This window comes from Metarhizium acridum (genome assembly GCF_019434415.1).
Source record: "Metarhizium acridum strain ARSEF 324 chromosome Unknown scaffold_29, whole genome shotgun sequence".
Classification (NCBI taxonomy): domain Eukaryota; kingdom Fungi; phylum Ascomycota; class Sordariomycetes; order Hypocreales; family Clavicipitaceae; genus Metarhizium; species Metarhizium acridum.
Window position 1 is genome coordinate 880,790 of NW_027094017.1, and position 18,649 is coordinate 899,438.

Consider the following 18,649-nt stretch of genomic DNA (forward strand, 5'->3'; position numbering starts at 1 on the left):
GGTTTCGCTGCTTGCAGACGGCAGTTGCTGTCGTAAAAGGAATGGGGAAATAGCCTGGCAAGCCGGTGTCGTGCGATGTTCCCATCCCTTCGGGAGCCATACTACCTAGGATCAAAGCATTCAGTCCTTTATAAAATTCGCCCCTTCTAAGCATAGCCACCGGCAGATCTGGGATGATTTTGCCGTCGGGTGCAGGTCCGAAACCATGGAGCGGGCCTATCTGGCCGCCGCCGCTCTGTGAAGGCATCTGATTAATTAGTTGATCGTTGAGATCTAGCATGGTTCTTTCGGGGACTGATCGTCAACATTGCAGAGTTGTGCAATTTGCATGCAGTCTTGAGCACAAGGTTGAACAACTCCTTCTGTCGCTCGGTAACATTTCGCTTCGGAGGCGCAGCAGGTGAAGACAAGTACGCCTTGGACTATGTCAGTCAATCGCATGCCTATTAGGGACCATTCATCAAACCTGTTGGAATGGGAGTTTGCGACGACCCGCATATGCGACCATCAGATAGTATATTATACCGGACCCAGCGCTCTGCCCAATAGTGGTGATGCGTTTGCCGTCACCTCCGAATCCTTTGATGTATTTGGAGGTCCATTCTGCCGCGGCAAGACAGTCGAGCATGCCGACATTGCCGTCCATATCCTCACCTTCAGCATAAGTCCAGCCGGGCATTCCCAGTCTTTGGCGATACTTCCATGAGTATTTTAAGGCCGTACTTGGAGAGAATTGGAGAAGGGAGAAGGAAGAGCCATACCTATAATTGTTTGAAACGAATATGAACTTGCCGGCATGGTCCTGAAACATTCTATCAAACACGCCCATGGGGGAGAACATAATATCCTTGCTTCCAAAAGCGTATACACTTCCAAAAAGTTGTGCAGCACAGGAACATCATCACCTGGATTCGCCCCTTCTGGCACATACACATCCAGAAACAGACAGTCTTCTCGACCCCAGGCCGTGCCGCTGATTTCAAGGTACGCAATATAACCTGGCACAGAGGCAATGCAAGCCGTGCTCGCCCAAGGCACTTTACCATCCTGGACATCATGTACTTTGGGGAGTTTGGTGTCTGGTGCCCGAAAGCGTAGGTTACCCGTTGGCGCGTTGGCGAAGCGAATGTTCTTGTAAATTTTGACTTTATGCCCAGAAATGGTTTTGCTATGGTATGTAGGAATATGCTGAGCGTATCCGAGGTCAACAAGGTCGTCCTTTGGGGTCTCATTTGCAGGTTCGGCAAATGCGCGTGCCAGGAGCGCAAGTACGAGCATACGGAAAAGGTTCAACACGGCCATGGTGTATATCTGACATAAAATGATCGAATTGTCGTCCTACTTTCCCTCTACTACGACCACATTAGCAACTTATTGTCTTTTGAGAGTCCGCGAGCTGGAACAATCGCTTCTTACCCTAATCAGGCAAACGAGCAGTGCATTGTAAGGCGGATTGGCAAATGCCCAAGCTATACTCACGACCGTTGTCAACAATTCTGGCCTCCATTACACGTCCACACCATCGAGGCAGTGCTATCCATGTAAGATGATTCGCAGCCTGCCGCAACCCGAGTCAACGAGATGACCGAGGCGTTGATCACTCCTATCCGCCACGAGCCGCATTGCTCGCCCGTTTACAGGAATCTCTATATTTGACACACAAGCATTGCGTCTACTGCATAGTCTTACAACCCGCCCGGCCGTCGATCATTAGCATATCTTCCAGTAATTGACCGATCGAAGAAGGAGTGGACGATTGATATCGTCGTCTTAATTCTGACAGCGCCATTGCCCAAAAAGGAAAACGAGGTCAACGCCACACAAAGTAATCACGCCGAGTGCATTACACATCTTTCGACTCAGCCTCGTTTATACTCGGCGACGCAACATTCATATCTAGAACTGTCACCACATATGAGAATTGGATGTGCTCGTTTGCCTGTTAGGGGCATTTTGTCGTCCTGCAATACAAAATTATCCTGACCGCTCAATGTACGTGCGGAACGAACCAAGGGCACACTGAACAGCCAGGACACACGCCAAGATACCATGACGCCATCCAGGGTGTCGAGTGAGCCGGATTTCAGAGTCATTTCCTTCCGACCCCAGCGCGGGGAAGAATTTGGATCCGCCAGGAAATATCAACGTCGAAAGACGCATCAGAAGTCGAAGACGGGGTGTTTGCATTGTAAATTGAAGCGAGTAAAGGTTGAACGCCCTCTAACACTAGTCCACACCATATTTGATATTCCCCCAAGACTAACGATGCTTTCAAAAGTGTGACGAAGCTCTTCCATCATGCTCCCGGTGCCGAAGACACAGTGTCTGGTGCAGCTACACCACCCAGGAGTCTGGGCCCGGCAGGTTGTGCAACCAGGATGAGGCAAACCTCAATTATTTCAGGTCCTGAACTAAGCCGCCTCGATTGTCTCGAATCATCACCCGCGATTCACGTCTTTGACCCAGAAATAGAGCAAACACGCGACGGGACTCCGCGCAACGTCCTGATGAATCACTTCCAATATGTATTCCTGGAGCTGCAGGTGATAGGCACGAGAGAACTCTCCCCCATCCTGTCTCTTGGGTTATGCCGCCCATTTCTGATGGACTCCATCTTTGCTGTCTCGGCGTCCCATCTCCGCTTCACATCTGTATCCAATGCGTCGCATCGCGTGGCTGAACACTTTCAACAAGCACTAGCCATCAAGAATTTCCAGGGCGCACTGGCTTCGCCCCTAGACCAACAGACCGGCTGATGCGCTGCTCTTAACGGCAATGTTTCTCAACCTGCTGTCATTCTCAGCTGTAGAGGACGAGGATATTTGAGAATTCGTGGGTATACAGTAATCATCCCGACAGGTTGGGGTGGCTTATCACTCTCACTGGGTATAAAGCCTCTCATCTACGCGACAGAGACATACCTGAGAGAATACGATCCTGAACTGGCTGTTTGACTCTTCTGATGATGGAGCTAAGTCTTTTCATGGTTCATGGGAGTTCATGCACTTGCGTGATGTTCTCCTCATTGGTTGGACCTGGTTGGCTTGACGCGGGATTCCCAGCCTGACGCAAAGTTCTTTCACCCTATTAGGATCCTGAGTGAGACTAGAAAGCTGGAGCCAAACCCTAAGAATTTCTTTCTCTATGTGAATATGATTGGGTCCTTGGACGTTGATTTCCGCACCGACCTGGAGAGGCGGCATGAGGTAGCGACTGTGGCTCATGGGATATTGGTTGGGGCTGCTACTTCGCTATGACTTTTGGTGGCTTCGGAAGAGGGTGAGAAGAGACTTTCGTGCGGTCTGTTGGAAACTGATCGACAATGGCGTGAGGGACAGGCCGGGCGCGGAGGGTGCGATGTGGAGGAAGCTGATGGATGACTTGGAGAAAGCTCCTTGCTGGAAGAGTCCTGAACACGGTGGGCGAGTCTGCGAAGAAGTATAGATGGGGCAGGACGTGGTGAAGGTAGCATGACAATCTGAAGCGTGCGACCCAGGTGCAGTGTAGGATGCAACCATATTACCAAGGTACCGTCGACAAACGACAGTTCACATACTTGTGGTAAGATATATTATCTCCAGCTCGCAACAAGCCAAAAAAAACCAAACCACTTTATTCTAGGAACGTATTGTCAAATGGCTATTGGGCGCTAAAACAAGATAGAACGACACTTAGAGACATCAATAGGCTTCAAGCTCTCGGCATATGCTCCGTAATGAGGGGAAGAAGACCGACAACAGCGCAGCTTGGTTCGTCCCGGTGTTGCCTGGCACATGTAATAAGTACGAGTCGCACGGAGAATATGATGTGTTGCAAAATCTATCAATGAGCAGAGCCGCTGTGGCGCTGAACCCTGGAAGTGGTATGCATGGGACAACCTACCCCCGTTGGTGGCGATCTGGGGGCCATGAAAACGAAAAGAAGAAACCTGATTCTTGCTGTTTCTGATCTTTTTACCGTGTCTTGGAGTGGAGTCGTTTCATTGCTTTTATTCGAAGCATTCACGATGCGTCGGATAGAACAGGGCAATCGTTTATATCCCAAAGAGTGCCATGCTCAGAGACCAGCGAGCAACCATGGCAAAGCTGCCCGAGATAGCTACACTCGGACGCTTGGACGAATTGCAATACCGTCAGCCGAGATGGGCACCAGCATACGCAAGTTTACGAACAGGCCAATATCAACATGGTCTTGCGGCAGCGCAGCGCAGGCCTGTTGCCGCGCCCGACGAAGGCCGTGTTTCTTGCAACCGCGCGGTTTCACTTCTTCATCTCGACGCTTACCTGGTTTTCACAGCGCCTTTTCTGCCGCCCTACACATTGGCTGGGAGGGTTCCTTTAAAACATGCAGCACGCCAATAGCGGGAGTCTCAGTCTGCAGATTTTGCAGGAAGGGCTATTGGGAAGGGGAAAAGGAGGGGGATGGTATCACGGCGAGTCTGCAAGCGCATCGTTGTCAAATGCTGTGCTTCCACGAGACGCGGGACCATGCAAATCGGGTGCGACTCGGCGATCTGCCAATTGGCTGCTTTCGTCGCAGTGTACTTTCTTTTTTGTAGTTCTCTACTGGGATCTGCGTCTGCTTTATTTTCTTTCCCCTACCCTAGTAAATATGTCGGGTTCGACGACGAGCCGGGGGGAAGGGATGGGAGGATTTGCTTGAGAATGTTCTGCCTTTCGGATGCTTGCTCTCTCGCGCCCTGCCGATGAATCACCAGCGCCGGTCACTCAAGTGACAAAGATAGCCATTGATGAAATGGTAAGTGAATATTATTTTCTACGCTTCTCCGTGATAGAAACTTGTTATTCAGGGCAAAGAACGCTGCGGTCATGTGCGAGAGAAGGATTCTGACTGATTCCTTGACATTTCGCACAGCTGATGCCTTATAAAAGTCTTAGCAAAAGCCGACGCCTGACTGTATTTGGTCCTCTTTTTTTTTTTTTTGGCTCTGTTTCTTTCTGTGTCACGTCTCTACCGCAATCTGGGAGACTCGAAGCCTCAATATATATAAATATATACATTTCCTGGTCCTCGAGCTGGCTTGCGCGCGTCTACTAGCTTGGGAAACGACGCAGGCACCAAGTTAATCAGCCAAGTCGGAAGCAATTTTCCTCCCCCCTCACAGAGCCTGAAGGGAACCGTGTAACAGCACCATGTCCGGGCTCACTGTCTACGAAGTCCGCTTCGGAGTCGGCAACTGTCTGCACTACGGCGTCTTCGTGCAAACCGGCAACGATGGCGCGGGCATGCTCATGGACGTCCGAGGCTCCGTCAACGCCGGAGGCAAGCTCGTCTTCAATTCCCGCAGCGAAATGCTCGCGCGGTTCGACATGAAGACCCCCATGGGTGTCATCGACAAGTATGAGGTCTACACGCTGGAGAATGTCTGCCGCGGCGTCGATCCGCCTGACACGCAGTACGGCACTACCTCTTTGTCCGGGGGGTCCAGCCCTATTTGTCGCTGCAGCGAGTGGAACGACAGTGTCTGGGGCGCCATCTATTCGTCTGGCATCATGAAGGGACAGCACTTGGGTCTCGAGGGGTGAAACATGCATGGGGGCTGAAACGGGGGGGGGGGAACGTGTTCTGGTGGAAATAATTGAAGAAAGGATGAGGCATGAGTTTAAATGCTGATGAATTTCTCGAGTTTTACTTTGCTCCTCCTCTGTCCATGGTCTCGTATTGCCTGTGATGTGGGCGATGGAAAACCTCGGTATGCTAAATTCTTACCCTGGGATCCGAAAAGGGTGAGCCTCTGTATTCAGCACGTACTCGTCTAGACTTATAACGTCGGGGGTCGAGAAGACGAGATAGAAGTACTTTAATGTCTCGGCCAGCCAGAAGCTCTGGAGGGGGGGATGCGTTTTTTTAGCTGCGTGACAGTCTGAAAAGCCCAATCAGTGCAAGACTCAAGACTCACCTCCATGTAGTCCATCTTGGGCAAGGGATAGCGCGCAACGGTGACATCCAACACGGCTGCGTTTGCATATTCGGTCCTCGTGCCATTGCTGATGGCGGTGAACATGTCCCAGGCCTTGTCTTGGAATGCCTCGTCGCCCGTGATTCTGTACATGTAAAAGACACTCTCGATGGCCTCGGGCCGCAGGATATATCGCGGGTCCTTGGCGGTGGTGAATCCCTCTGGGAGATGCGGCTTCCACTCGGGGCGCTTCTTCCTCTCGTGGTCCCAGAGGGCTTCCTGCCAGGGGCAGTGGGAACGGTGGTCGCAGGGCACCGTGTTGATGCGCTCGGGCATCATGCCCGTCGGGAACGAGCGGTACGCGTACACGCAGCCGTTGGTGAGCCTGATGCCGCTGTCCAGGTAGTCGGTGCGGTTGAGCAGCCTGCCCGCCAGCCCGAACATGCCGCCGACAAAGCATGCCAGATGTTCCGTCTCCGGGTCCAGGACGGGCTTGCCGTCGACCACGTTGACGTTGCCCGGCAGGAGGATGTCCTCGGCGGTGGGCGTCATGGGCCGGAAGACGAAGTGCCTGTCGGCCGCGTCGAGAAAGGCGCCGGCCATGGCCCGGTACTTGTCGTCGCCCCCTCGGAGGAGCTGGTGCATCTTGGGGAGGTACTCGAACAGAGAGTCCTCGCCGCCGCCGAGCGTGAAGGCGCCGCCGCTGACCACGTCCTCGTCCCTCATCGACACCCACATGGGCCACGCGCCGGGGAGTTCAGTCCTGTTCTGGCCCTGGCAAAACAGGTCCATGACCCGGGACGCGGCGCCGTAGTACTTTGCGTCCCCCGTGATCTGGGAGAGCCGCGTCATCTCCAGGGACAGGGTGCCGGGCGAGGCGGACACGACCCGCGGCTCGGGTTGCAGGGCCTCGCCGGCCTTGGCCGCCGCAAAGTCGATGAAGTCGACGGGCATTCCGTTGGGCGTGTTGAAGGCCGCGTAGATCAAGTCTCCCAGCTCGACCGCCTTTTGCAACAGCGCTTCCCTCCCGCTCAGGTCGTACGCGGCCATCAGGCCCCCCAGGTACCGGATGTTGGTCTCAAACGTGTTGACCCTCGGGCTGGTCGACACGCCAAAGTCGATCTGGCAAGCCGCCTCGACGGCCTCGTCGAATTCGTCTCGCAGGCCCATGATCCACAGCGTGTCCAGCGAGTCGACCAAGGTGGCCGCCCATCCGGAGAACTGCTCCCTCGATCCGCCGCTTACCGGCAGCAGCGCATCCTGCATCCACGCAAGCTCCCGGTAGCTCTTCCAGTTTTCCCGAAACAGCCCACGCACCTCCATCAGCCGGGCTACGCGGACTTCCGCGCCCTCCGGGTCCTCGGGCGCAAACTGATGCTGTATCTTCTGTGCGCTGGGCCGGGGCGAGCGCAGAGGTGTCGGGAGAGACACTTGGCTGGTCAATTGGTGGCTGAAGCCGACCCTGCTCCAGTCAAAGCTGCTTGGGACATGCCGGATGCGTCTCTTTGGGGCGGCGTCGTTCATCCAGTGCTTCAGTCTGCCCATGTGCGTCGGCGGCTCGGGATACACCACGTAGCGCAGCTGCCAGAAGGCGAATATGACGAGCACCGCGACGGCAATGTCTCTGCGCTGGGCGGCAGTGACAAACATGGCTTGTTTTTTTTGGGCGAATCGGGTGAAGACAACGAAAAGGCGACTGAAAGAGATCACGGAGAGTGAAGATGGTTGCGCATCTCGTCGATGGGACTCGTTGATGGGAAACGGCGATACAATAGTAGCCTCACAGTTGCTTTGAATGACTAGTGACGAAACGCAAAAGGCGAGTCAAAGCACCAGTGACGCCTCCCCTGCATGAAGAGGCATGCCAGCTCCTGGGCTGCAAATCGGGTTCGTAGTAGTACCCCCTTGATTTGCCAAGAGGAGCGAAAAGCGGGAGGATCTTGTTCCATGCCTGTCGCAGAAAGTCAATCACTTGGGGGGTCTAGACTCTAGAGCAGGTCAAGGTTGACTGGACTATACTCACTTGGGCTATGGCCATGAGCTAGAGAATAAAAGCGGTCATTGATTCATTGGGCACGTGTCTAATGCGCTGTGCAAGTTGAGGTCGAGTCTGCTGGTTCCATCTTTACAAAATAGGAAAGAAGAAAGAAGAAAGGAAGGAACAGGGGAGAAACGCCATTTACCGGGGATGTGGAGATCTTCAGTGGTTCGCGCAACGTTTCCCCCAAGACTCAACAAGACGGCAAGACTCGGAGCTAATCTCCGTGTTGAAGCACATGTCGAAACAGTGAGTTGCATGCAGTGTTGTGCGCGTGCCTTTTTTTCTGTTGATGGAAAAAACTTTGCGCAACGCTGGGTTTGCTTTCGCATTGTTTGGCAACTGAACAGTGTTGGTTGCTGAAACGGACACGTCAAGAACCAACTTGAACCAACTAGTTCACTGCCAGTGCTCGGCAGAGTCGGCAGAGTCAACATACATTGTTGCAATGAAAATACCATCAGGTGAGCTTCTCAAAGCTGCCATGCATATACATGTGTCAACAAGACTTGGGCCTCGCTCAATCACAGCACGCGTACTTGCCACACAACTACAGAACTCATCAAGTTCCCAAAGTTCAAGGCATCTTGTTTACCATGGGCATCCCTTTTCCAGCACATCAGGAGAGGACATGTGGTTATTTCTCGTGGGCATCACCGCTTGGGTCCTCCAGCAACGTATGCTCCTCCTTCACAGCGTGTTCAGCCAGCGACCCCCTTCACCCTGCTTCTCGTGGCAACTATCGGTGGATCCAGCGCTGCCGGCATGCCTCGCAGGTCTTCGAAGCGATCCTGAACAGATGGCCGGCACCGCGTTTCAATCTCGGGCGTCGAGGTATATAAGTCTCGTCATGTCTGCCCTCTACAGGAGTTGGTCGGCAAGGCCTCGCACCGCACTTCACAGGACGAAACTGCACCCGACGACATTTGCGTCCCCTCGCCAGATATGTCATATCGGTTTGGTACCAACGGTACGCAAAACACCAACAGCATGGACACCGGCGTCAATCAAGTCGGGTTGGACGACGAAAGTACCGGCTTCATTCCCATCATGTTGGACGACAAAAGTACCGGCTTCATTCCCATCGGGTTGGAACAAGGACAAGCACGACATCCTAGACTTCCCCCACAGCCCGGTCCCCCTCCGGCCCGGCCACTCCCTCCTGCTCCAACCTCACGGACAAGGAGGACGCCGAAGAATGCTCAAAATCCGGCCTCACAGGCACAGACGATTCCAGGGGTTGCCGAGGGTCCGGTCACGGACGTTTTAACAACCGGGTTCTACCAAGTGATGGGAGATATAAGTACCTGGACTGAGATATATCATTTTGCGGGACAAAAGGGGAATTGACGGCACTACGGGAGAGTACTACACCACACTGGTCGCAGCTTTGGAGGACGCCCTGGAGTCGGAAAACCTGAGCGAGGAACAGGAGAATGAGGTGTTTGACTATCTGGGTTGGCCATTCTTCTGCGAGACTTGCAAGAAAGTCAAACACGCCTGTGAATTCAGTTCATGTTGTAGAGAATTTTGGGACGAAAAACTTGGAGGGCTTGTTTTCCTACACGGTGAATGCGGGCCTTGCGAGGACAAACGGTTGAGAGCTGCGCTAGAGTCTCGCGCCAATACACGAAGCCGCGCTCGACCGACCCGTCGCAGGGCATAACGCTCTGCCCTCGAAACGCTTGCCAACTTGCCGTCTTGCTCGGCAACCATGTCAGCAATTCGCTTTGCTCAAGGGGCTTTTCTTCCTGCCTTGCCGACTCTTTCGCAAGGCACCTCTGCATTCGACTGGGGTTGTTGGGGGCCGCAAGGGGGGCCACGATGTGCCGGGACCAAAAAGACTGGGAGACAAATTGCCGGGACGGGTAATTCATTTAGATGGCGATGAAGACTGGGAGACATATTGTCGGGACGGGGCTTAATTGCCAGTCGTGTCTGCCGAGTAACCCAAGAAGCAAGGAGAGAAATAGAACGCTCGGCAGATTTCGCTACAGGATTTGTGTGTGGGAAGGCAAGGGCTAGTTTGATACGAGATGAATAGAGCAGCTTGAAGTTGATGCTTGGCCCCGAAACTCTGGTGATGAATCGGCCTGTGTATAGTAGAGGCCTTGTCGGCCGACAATTGACGTGATGTATGTAGACGCGCTGCCAGCGCGAGCCGTCAGCCAGGACGGATCATCAGTGTAACACGTTTCCCACTCTCAGCGACGGCCGGGCAGAATGGGGGCTGAGCTTCTGCACATGTCTGCGGCCACGGCTGTTTCGCCAGACAAGATGCTTGGTTCATCGTGCGGTAATCTGTGCAGAATAGTCTGGTCTATTATCCGGGCGTATAACTAGGCGTTGAGCTGTGGTGCTGCGTCACACGGGCTGGTAGGCCACCCCGAATGTGTGACACGAGATGTGAGCAATCAAGCCACTTGAAGGCCGAGTTTCTTGTCAAACTAGCTGCGCGAATTGTGAGCCAATTGGTACATTAGCTAGCCATACGAGGCTCAGTTCCGAGTTCTCCAACTAACAGCATAGCTGCTCGGTCTCGCAACTGGCGAGGCCTGAGCCGTCGATATTTCAAATCAACGGCCTGGCGTACTTGGTAGTAAAGCGCCCTCTCATACACCGGGTTAGACGGCAGAGTTTCTCCGATGGCGCGGCCTGTTGGTGACTGTCGTCGTGGATTCTCCGGCGGCCACGTCTAGACAGCACGGGAACGGCTTCCGTGGCCATGTGTCGTCGCGACAAACGAGGACGTCGGAAGTCGAGTCCTGCACAAGCATAGCCCGGGTGAGGGCCTAGTTCGGATCCCCATGAAAAACCCAGCCATGGGCGGGTTCCAACGAGGCTTAGGGCGGTGGCTTTACATCCGGTTGACTCACAACGGGGCATTTTGACTCGACGCTTCTCCATACATCCCCAAGGCAGCGTCCTGGACATGCATACATGTTGTGAACCCTTGTGTCTGTGGGTCTCCCCGGACCGTGGAGGGTGTTAATGACGACGAGTAGGGCCACGAACGAGAACGCACGTTGGTTGTTCAATGTTGACTAGCGGCAGATTCGTTATGCTGACCACGATGACTGCGTCGTTATTTTTCTCCCTTTGGATGCAAGGCGTGTTGGGTCTTGTCCAAATTCCAAAGTCAATTAGGTTAGCGGCTCAGTCAGATGAGCGGCGTTTGGCCCGTCGGGTTGCTTTCGTGTTCGAGGCTGCTGCCGATGAAAAGACGTTATAATAAGCATGGCTGTTTACCAACAGACCGAGGATTTCCCTCCCAAGGCCACTCTGTTCTTCACAATTTCGGCTTCTAGCTGTTCTCAGAAGCTCTCTCCTGCCTCTCCAAGACCTTGGTTCGTACAGCCGTCGCCTCGCACAACGGGTACTCATACCGACGCCGCTGAATACACACACGCGCGCGGGCGTTACAACGGACACTTGTGCGACGCGAGACCAAGACCAAGTGAGGCGGCTTGCATGCCCCAAGGTCCAAGCCGAGCGGCAAGGCAGCCATGAACAACCCGCTAGGCACGCCGGCACATGCCATGCTGCCCGTCAACGTCAAGTCGAAGCGGCGGGCCGTTGGCAAGGCTCGGGACGAAGCCACCTGCAAGAACAACAAGACCGATGCACAGCAACCCGGCACAACGACAACCGCCGAGCAGAATCATAAGAGGCTCTACAACTCCCCTGCCTCGCTGCTCTCGTCTCCCCCTCCCACAACCGCCGGCGACGACCGGGACAAGAGCCTCCGCCCAAACATGCACTTACACCTCGACCCTGCATCTGCCGGCGTGACGGGAGAACCATCCAGCCCGTCCAGCAGGCGCCACTCGCTGGCCATCTCGACAGCCGGTCACTCATCGCGGTCGTCGGCAGACGGCGCCCCCGGCCCGTTTGCCTCGTGGCGACGAGTGTCAACGTCCGTCCCGGCCGGCGCCGAGTCGGCCCCGCTGACGGCCGCCGACGCCGTCGTCGGTCTCATCGCCGCGTCGTGCCAGGCGCAGCGCGACCTGGAAGAGCTGAAGGCGTCGCCGGCGGGGGCCCCCGCGCCGCTGAGAAGGCTCCTCGGCGAGGTCAAGTCGTTCAAGGCGACGGCGCAGCTGCTGCACAAGTCCCTGAGGAGAGTCGAAACCGGGGCCCTGGCTCACGGGGACCGCCCGGGGCTAGTGGAGCTGGACGTGCTCATTGCCGTGCTGGCCGCCTCGGTCCTGACCGTGTCCGAGCTCGAGGGCCGGCTGGAGGGCTTGGCGATGCGGGCCGCGGAGCTGGGCGTCGCCGTCGAGGACATGGTGCAGCGGTATTCGCGGAGCCTGGCCAGGGACGCCAACAGAATCGCCATGGTGGACTTTGTCATCACCCAGCTCCTGAACGTGCTGCAGGTGTAAGTCCATGATGGCCCCCCCTTTCCCCCCCAGTATCAGGGCAGCGCGATGCTAACCCCCCGCGGGCAAACAGGAGCAGCCACCAGGATGCCGCTCGCCACCGGGCCCAGGCCGGCCTCGCCGTCATGGACATGCTCCAGGCGGACGCCGCGCTGGCCGGCCGCATGCAGCAGCTCCAAGACGCGGCAAACGGCCTCGAGCTCGTTTCCCGGGAGCGCCGTGCGGAGCTCGCCTCCCGACCGCCGCCGAGCTACAGCGTCCCTTCGCCGGGGGGCGACGACGAGCCGCCCAGCTACTACCGGGCTCTCGATGACGGCTCGGTCGCCATCCAGCCCCGAGACTGGTCCGTCTACGCGGGCTTGAGCCTCGGGGACATACCCACCCTGTCCAGCATCAGCCTTCCTCTGATTCTGGGCGAAATCAAAGACGCCTATTACTACACGGAAGAGTATGCGCGGTCCGTCAGAGACGGGCTCATCGCGTTGGAAGAAGCTCGCCACACCCACAAGTCAAAGGCCCTGGCCCGGGTTCAGGGCATCGAGGAAGGCGGCAGCAAGGAGAAGAACAGCGCTGCTTCAGATCATGGCGGTCTGGCGCATAGACTTGCGCTCAAGGTGGCAAGGGGAAAATTGCCAAGTCGATCACACTAGAAAAATGGAGGGTTTCCCTTTTGTTTCTTGTGTCCTTCTTTGTTTTCCAAGATTGGAACCTGTCACGAGATACCAGTTTGTTTCTTCTTAGCATAGCATTTCGGATATAGAGGCTCACCATGTATTAGCGTTTTATTTCAGTGTTTGAGGAAAATACACGTCAGCTGCCTTTCTTCTGGTACCTGTTGTTTTTTTTTTTTTTTTTCCTTGTCATTTGAATTTCATTTGCCGGGGTCCATCTTCAAAAATACACTTTACTTCATTACATCATTGTGGGACAAGATTAAAAATGTGACAAGTAATTTTAATTGTAGCCCATGAATGCAGTCTTGTCACTCTTCTATTTCATTCTTATTCTGTCTCCAAGCGTGACCCGCCGCAAGTTCATTCAATCTTCAGCTCCTTCGGCTGATGATGCAACAAGTGCAATGTCCAGTATAAAACGCAACGCCAAATAACGGCCATGCTTATCCGCAGCCAAATATATACAGCACGACATTAGATCATCAATATGCCACCCATGCGACAAAATCCCAAGCACCAATTCGAGGCAAGCCTTCTCGGCCCCTCATCCTCAAAGAATCGACCAGTCCAATCGCTTCGTAATATGTTTGCGCGAGTAGAGACTCAGCCTTAGACCAGCACCACAGTATTCGGTGCTGTTACCAGGACACAAGAAGCTGCACTCCTCACCTGTAACATTCTTTCCAGGGCTACCGTTACCGTCACCGCCTAGATTCAGTTTGTCGCCGCACCAACACTCTTGGCCGTATTCTACACCGGCATATTTGTACTTATTGCACTTGCCAAGACACATCCCGATCGTCATATTCTCAGCGTTGAGAACTTGGCTCTTGAGAAGCCGGCCGCGAGATGGTTCTGAAACGCAGGCGTAGTAAGTGAAATTTGCATTGCCTTCAGAGATTACCGGGCCAGTAGGAGTGGGCGTAGCCGAAGTCCTGGATGATTCGGTGGACGGTGACACAATTGGTGTACTATCGAGGCTTGTAGTTGACGGCGACGACATAAATGCACCAACACTAGTAGAGCTGCCAAGACTGGAGGTAGTTTCAGCTAGTTTCGTTGTGGTTATTGTCATTGTAGGGACTGACACGACGGGAGTTTGCTTTTCGGTTCCAGAACCCCGGGTGAGCGGGTTAGATGCAGAAGTAGAAGTAGGCAAAGAGCTAGAAGACGCGCCATATTTATATAGCTCGAGTCTTACACCCGCACCACAATACTCCGTCTTGTCACCAGGGCAGAGGGAATTACAGTCATCCTGGTTGTCAGCCTTGACACTGCCAGCTTCGAGCTCGTTGCCACAGTAGCACTCTCGGCCATATTCCACCCCAAAGTAGGTCAGGCCATGACAGAACTTGGCGCAAGACTCGAGTGTCATGTTGTCGTCTGCATGCGTGCGGCTGGTGAGCGCACGCCCGTTCGTTGCTTCCGTCCAGCAACCCTGGAAATTCCAATTGCCGACCTTGGCCTTCTTGACGGGGCCTGTTGGGGTAGGTGTGGACGAAGTGCTGGTGGCTGTTGAAGTTTCTATAATGCTTGTAACGGTTGAAGCCGACGAGGTGGCAACTGTGCCGTTTGCGGCAAGAGTAGTCGTGTTTGAAGCTGACACTGGTACAGAAGTCGTGGTCTTGAGGGTAACCAAAGCCGGCGCGGATGTTGTACTTGCGGTATTTCCTGCGTCGAGTTTGTATACATTAAGCCGAGACGGGCCACCACAGTACTCTGTCGAGTTATCTATTGGATATCAGCCAACAATCTACAAACATTCTGTCGTTTACCTTACCATTGCAAGTCATGCTGCAGTCTTTGCCAGGAGCGGGAACGGCGCCAGCGGTAAATTCATTGCCGCACCAACACTGTGGCAACGCGTTAGTCAAATATTGGCTGCTTCAGTGAAAGAATCCTCAGCTCACCTCGCCACCATATTCCACACCCGCATATATGTAATTACCAGCCTTGCAACCCTCAACACAACTCCTCACCGTCTTCTTATCAGTGCCCACGCCGTTCGTCAGCGCGCGGCCGTCTGTTGCTTCAGTGTAACAGCCAATGCTCGTGTACCCCGAAACACCAGGATTGACAACAGGTTCGGCTGGAGAGGGAGGTTGTGTGGTGTTGCCATCCCACTTGAGCGCATCGCCAAACGTTGACATGTAAGCGCCATCATTGGTGTTTCCGTTTCCGCCACAAATCTGCCTCAGGGCTCCCATGCAGTAGTAATTACAATTGGAGTCGTCCACTTTTTGGAGCGGAATGGTATTGCCTGCCCAGCATTCACGATGATACTGTGTAGCACAAAATGTGTATCCCTTTTCATTGCACGCCTTTATACAGTCTGCATTGGTCATTGTGTCGGAGGCTAGGATCTGATGGGGCAGCTGGCGGTCAGGAGTATTGTCCCTGTAGCATCCAACATATTTGAACTGACCCAGCCCATTCGGTAGAAGCGGCGGTGCTTGTTCGGCGACGGCATTGCAGAAGAATTGAATAAACTGCTTTCCAAGTGTGGCATCGTTGGTGTTCATAGTCCACTGGGCGGTGCCATTGTATGGAGCCGTATTCCATTGCGCGTAGGGTACATTGCAAATCAGCGTGGCGTTCGCGCTCTCTCCTGCCCCGAGGGATGTGCCTTCAGCAAGGTCTATCTGGTTCAAGGCTCTGATGAGCCCAGCAACACCAAAAGGGGGCTTTGACACAGTCAACGACAAAGGAGCCGCACCCCTTGCTGCGCTGTTGGTGACCCGAAACTTGAGGGACCTAGAATTATTTTCAGTTATATTGCCGAATGTGAAAGGTGTGCCAGGTTTGTATTTGACCCATCCAGTTGCGTCCGGTGTTTGGAACTCAAGCAGCGCCTTTGGTGGAGGGCCTGATGACGCAGCCACCGAGACTGTTCGGTTGCCTCCATCCGAAACAAACTTGACGTAGCAGGAATAGGTGCCGCTCTCGGATGTATCAAATTGGATGTTCACAGTTGCTGCTGAGTTTGGTGCAATGGTAGGTGGTAGTTTCTGAAACCTGAATTTACCAACAACCAAATCTTTCTGGCCGTTCCAAGCTTGGAATGGACCGTCAGAGCTGGTAGTGGAATACAGAACGGATTGGACAGTCAGCATCTCATTACCCAAGTTCGAGGCGATGATGCTTTCCGAGAGCCCATTGGGATCCTCGCCCGTGACAGCCTTCTTGAATGTGAGAATCACAGGAGTGACGTCCAGGAGAGCGCCGGCGCTCTGGCCTGTGCCAGTCAGCCGGGCATGGGTCCCGGTGCTGAATCCGCCGACCGAGTTGGTGGTATTTACGACAACGTCGTTGGATTGCAGGCCAACATTCGAAGGAGAAAATCTAGCGTTGACGGTAAAAGTCTGATCAACAGCCAGCTCCAAGGGCAGATTGGGCAGTCCAGAAAGGCTGAATTCCTTGTTTTTGGCATCGTTGAGCTCAATTCCCGTCACCGTAACGCCAACCAGGGCCTTGCAGGTAACCGGCTTGGCAATACTGCTGTTCTTCATGTCGACGCCGCCAAAATCCACAGGCGACGTGCAGTTGAGAGGCACCTTGACAGGGGAGCCAAAGCCGTAGACGTAACCTTGGGTCGTTCCAACGTACACAATACCATTGCCAAATACGGGTCGAGTAAACTTGGTGACCCCGGGAATATTGAAGGATTGAATCAGGTTCATGGTTTGACCCTGAGGCACAGCATCATAAACTCGAAGGTTGAGGCCCTGCACATCCGTGATCCAGAGAAGACCTGTGCCGGGCTGACCATTGAGCGACGTGGTTGTGCCGTGGCTGACTCCGAGAATGTACGCGTTGTTGGTGGGAGTTTCGGCGACCTTGGAGAAGGAAGGGCTTCCATTATTGCAGGAGAACTTGAAGACGATGGAGGGGTGTTGGATGACATTGATGTAAATATATCCGCCCTCCAGAGGATAGACACCGGCACCGGCGTACACCGAGTTCAGGTTTTCGTAAACCTGAATAACGTCGTCGAGACCATCTTTGCCGTTCTTGTAACCACCGAGGTTGTCTAGGTTGAGAAAGTACGTCTTGCCGCTTTTTCCTGTTACGACTCCAATTCGCTTAATGGCGCCGCAGGAAAACTCGCTTGGCAACATCTCCAATGGACTCGTGCCCAGATCCTTGTCTCCTGCATCCAGAGATCGCTTCTCGTAAGGCATCATGAAGTCCACCAGCCGAAGAGTGCCATCCGCATTCATCGTCATGTGCAGTGCAGCCTCTTCCAATGACGTCGGGGGGTTAAAGCCATTGACGGGCACATCAGCAAGCTGGGAGGCATACCCGTTTCCTGTCGCAAGAAAGATGGAGCCCTTGTCATCGGAGGCGATGCCGCCGCCAGACATCCAAATGCCACCGCCCCTGATGGTATTGGGAACGCCTTCGCCTTCGGTTGCCCACTTCTCTACAATTTTTCCCGTCGTCTTGTGCCAGCCAATAATCCAGCCAGTAAAGTTGTACTGTACGCAGTGGGAGGCAAAACCAGCGTAAATGAAATCGCCAGTATGCAAAAGACCTGGGCGTTGGTGATGGATACCGCCTTGAAACATGCGCTCGGGGGTATTCCTGGCAATGATACCTTCGAGATCGACGGGGAAATTTGGGCGCTCGGAAAGATCGTTCACGTCAAGAGCATGAACGTAATATCGACCCGCAGGCCTGCCCTGGGCCTTTTCACCACCATTCTGATCGACATAGGTCTTGGCCGTCAAGTAGAGGGTATCCGTGGCAGGATCAATAACACCGGTTGCGGTAATGCCAATGGTTGGATTGATATCGACGCAGCCATCGAGGTCCGCAGTAAGAAACGGAATATGAAGGTTGCGCGACGCAACAATTTGTCCGGTTTTAGCATCGAGCTTATAAACATTGTTCTGGGTTGTGGCAAAGTACACAAATTGCATGTCACCACCGCTTGGGGTATAGACAAGAGGCTGCGAGAAGATTTGCTCCGGTTGACCAACCCACACACCAGGCAGTTTTGTTCTGAAGAGTTGACCAAATTGACTGCTGCCAACTATGGACGGGTCCATGTTATGGTTTCTGCACATCCACGTTGGTCAGTTATCCCGTTTCTGCCGTATTGGGCATTGTTTACCACGAATGGCGCAAAGGCATCGTCAACTCACGTTTGATAGCCAGCTCTAGAGTTGTCACCCCCCCAGGTGATCGTGTCCGTATCACCGAGGCCATTAGCCAGGCCAAAAAAGGCCGTGGCCATAGCCAGCAGCGCACGAGAAGCCATCATGGTGGCGACGCAAAACACAACGGCCAAGCAGCAAACTCGTGGTGCCAGCAAGAAGTGCCAAAGGTTCGAGGAGAGGGGACTGCACAAATACGAGCAAGACTCGGCACAACAAGGCTACGGCCCAACCCATCTCGAGCGCAACACTCATGTTAATATGACCAGTGAGCCTGCAGATGTCGGGAAGGGTGGACCGTTGCCGAAAGCCCGAACTTTGTTGACTATTCTGGAAGTCCATGTAGTAATACAAACGGCGCTAAAGGCAGGTTCGACATGGCTCCCTTGACCATGGTGTTGGTTTGCCTGCTTATTTTGCCTTTGGGGTGGACCTTGACCGAGTCTCGGAGCCTTTTTCGAGTCGAGATGACACTGGGC

At 54.1% G+C, this 18,649-nt stretch overlaps 7 protein-coding genes across 9 annotated transcripts; 4 read left to right on the plus strand and 3 right to left on the minus strand.

Moving 5' to 3' along the window:
• Positions 1 to 460: 460 nt before the first annotated feature.
• Positions 461 to 1,302, minus strand: J3458_004331 (uncharacterized protein; the record flags this gene model as incomplete). The annotated part of the gene is made up of 2 exons (XM_066118150.1): positions 461 to 761; positions 869 to 1,302. The coding sequence occupies 2 exons, from the start codon at positions 1,300 to 1,302 to the stop codon at positions 461 to 463; spliced, it is 735 nt and encodes a 244-aa protein (XP_065976750.1).
• Positions 1,303 to 2,121: 819 nt separating this feature from the next.
• Positions 2,122 to 2,756, plus strand: J3458_004332 (uncharacterized protein; the record flags this gene model as incomplete). The annotated part of the gene is made up of 2 exons (XM_066118151.1): positions 2,122 to 2,208; positions 2,279 to 2,756. Exon 2 carries the CDS (start codon positions 2,379 to 2,381, stop codon positions 2,754 to 2,756), a length of 378 nt encoding a protein of 125 aa, XP_065976751.1. The 5' UTR covers positions 2,122 to 2,208; positions 2,279 to 2,378.
• A 2,397-nt stretch (positions 2,757 to 5,153) lies between these two features.
• On the plus strand, positions 5,154 to 5,546 carry J3458_004333 (uncharacterized protein; the record flags this gene model as incomplete). The annotated part of the gene is made up of 1 exon (XM_007809892.2): positions 5,154 to 5,546. The coding sequence occupies one exon, from the start codon at positions 5,154 to 5,156 to the stop codon at positions 5,544 to 5,546; it is 393 nt and encodes a 130-aa protein (XP_007808083.2).
• Positions 5,547 to 5,726: 180 nt separating this feature from the next.
• Positions 5,727 to 8,023, minus strand: J3458_004334 (uncharacterized protein; the record flags this gene model as incomplete). The annotated part of the gene is made up of 3 exons (XM_066118152.1): positions 7,944 to 8,023; positions 5,921 to 7,871; positions 5,727 to 5,846 (listed from the first exon to the last, which is right to left on the minus strand). The coding sequence occupies exons 2-3, from the start codon at positions 7,568 to 7,570 to the stop codon at positions 5,727 to 5,729; spliced, it is 1,770 nt and encodes a 589-aa protein (XP_065976752.1). The 5' UTR covers positions 7,571 to 7,871; positions 7,944 to 8,023.
• Positions 8,024 to 8,903: 880 nt separating this feature from the next.
• J3458_004335 (uncharacterized protein) lies at positions 8,904 to 9,308 on the plus strand (the record flags this gene model as incomplete). The annotated part of the gene is made up of 1 exon (XM_007809890.2): positions 8,904 to 9,308. The coding sequence occupies one exon, from the start codon at positions 8,904 to 8,906 to the stop codon at positions 9,306 to 9,308; it is 405 nt and encodes a 134-aa protein (XP_007808081.2).
• Positions 9,309 to 11,464: 2,156 nt separating this feature from the next.
• J3458_004336 (uncharacterized protein) lies at positions 11,465 to 12,987 on the plus strand (the record flags this gene model as incomplete). Its single annotated transcript, XM_066118153.1, has 2 exons — positions 11,465 to 12,336; positions 12,411 to 12,987. 2 exons carry the CDS (start codon positions 11,465 to 11,467, stop codon positions 12,985 to 12,987), a joined length of 1,449 nt encoding a protein of 482 aa, XP_065976753.1.
• Positions 12,988 to 13,098: 111 nt separating this feature from the next.
• On the minus strand, positions 13,099 to 18,436 carry J3458_004337 (uncharacterized protein). Of its 3 annotated transcripts, XM_007809888.2 has the most exons (4): positions 18,159 to 18,436; positions 14,922 to 18,072; positions 14,792 to 14,864; positions 13,099 to 14,742 (listed from the first exon to the last, which is right to left on the minus strand). In XM_007809888.2, the coding sequence occupies exons 1-4, from the start codon at positions 18,275 to 18,277 to the stop codon at positions 13,562 to 13,564; spliced, it is 4,524 nt and encodes a 1,507-aa protein (XP_007808079.1). In that variant the 5' UTR covers positions 18,278 to 18,436; the 3' UTR covers positions 13,099 to 13,561. The 3 variants fall into 3 exon arrangements, with proteins under 3 accessions (XP_007808079.1, XP_065976754.1, XP_065976755.1); XM_066118154.1 differs by having other exon boundaries at positions 14,922 to 18,436; XM_066118155.1 differs by having other exon boundaries at positions 13,099 to 14,864; positions 18,159 to 18,371.
• Positions 18,437 to 18,649: the final 213 nt, after the last annotated feature.

What these genes read in the sequence shown, in the direction of transcription:
- J3458_004337 (XM_007809888.2), bottom strand. Translation starts at nt 18,277, where the DNA reads ATGATGGCTTCTCGTGCGCTGCTGGCTATGGCCACGGCCTTTTTTGGC. An exon ending in GTGTGGAATATGGTGGCGAG is followed by an intron (nt 14,865 to 14,921) that starts GTGAGCTGAGGA and finishes GCGTTGCCACAG; the next exon opens with TGTTGGTGCGGCAATGAATT. An exon ending in CTGCAGCATGACTTGCAATG is followed by an intron (nt 14,743 to 14,791) that starts GTAAGGTAAACG and finishes GATATCCAATAG; the next exon opens with ATAACTCGACAGAGTACTGT.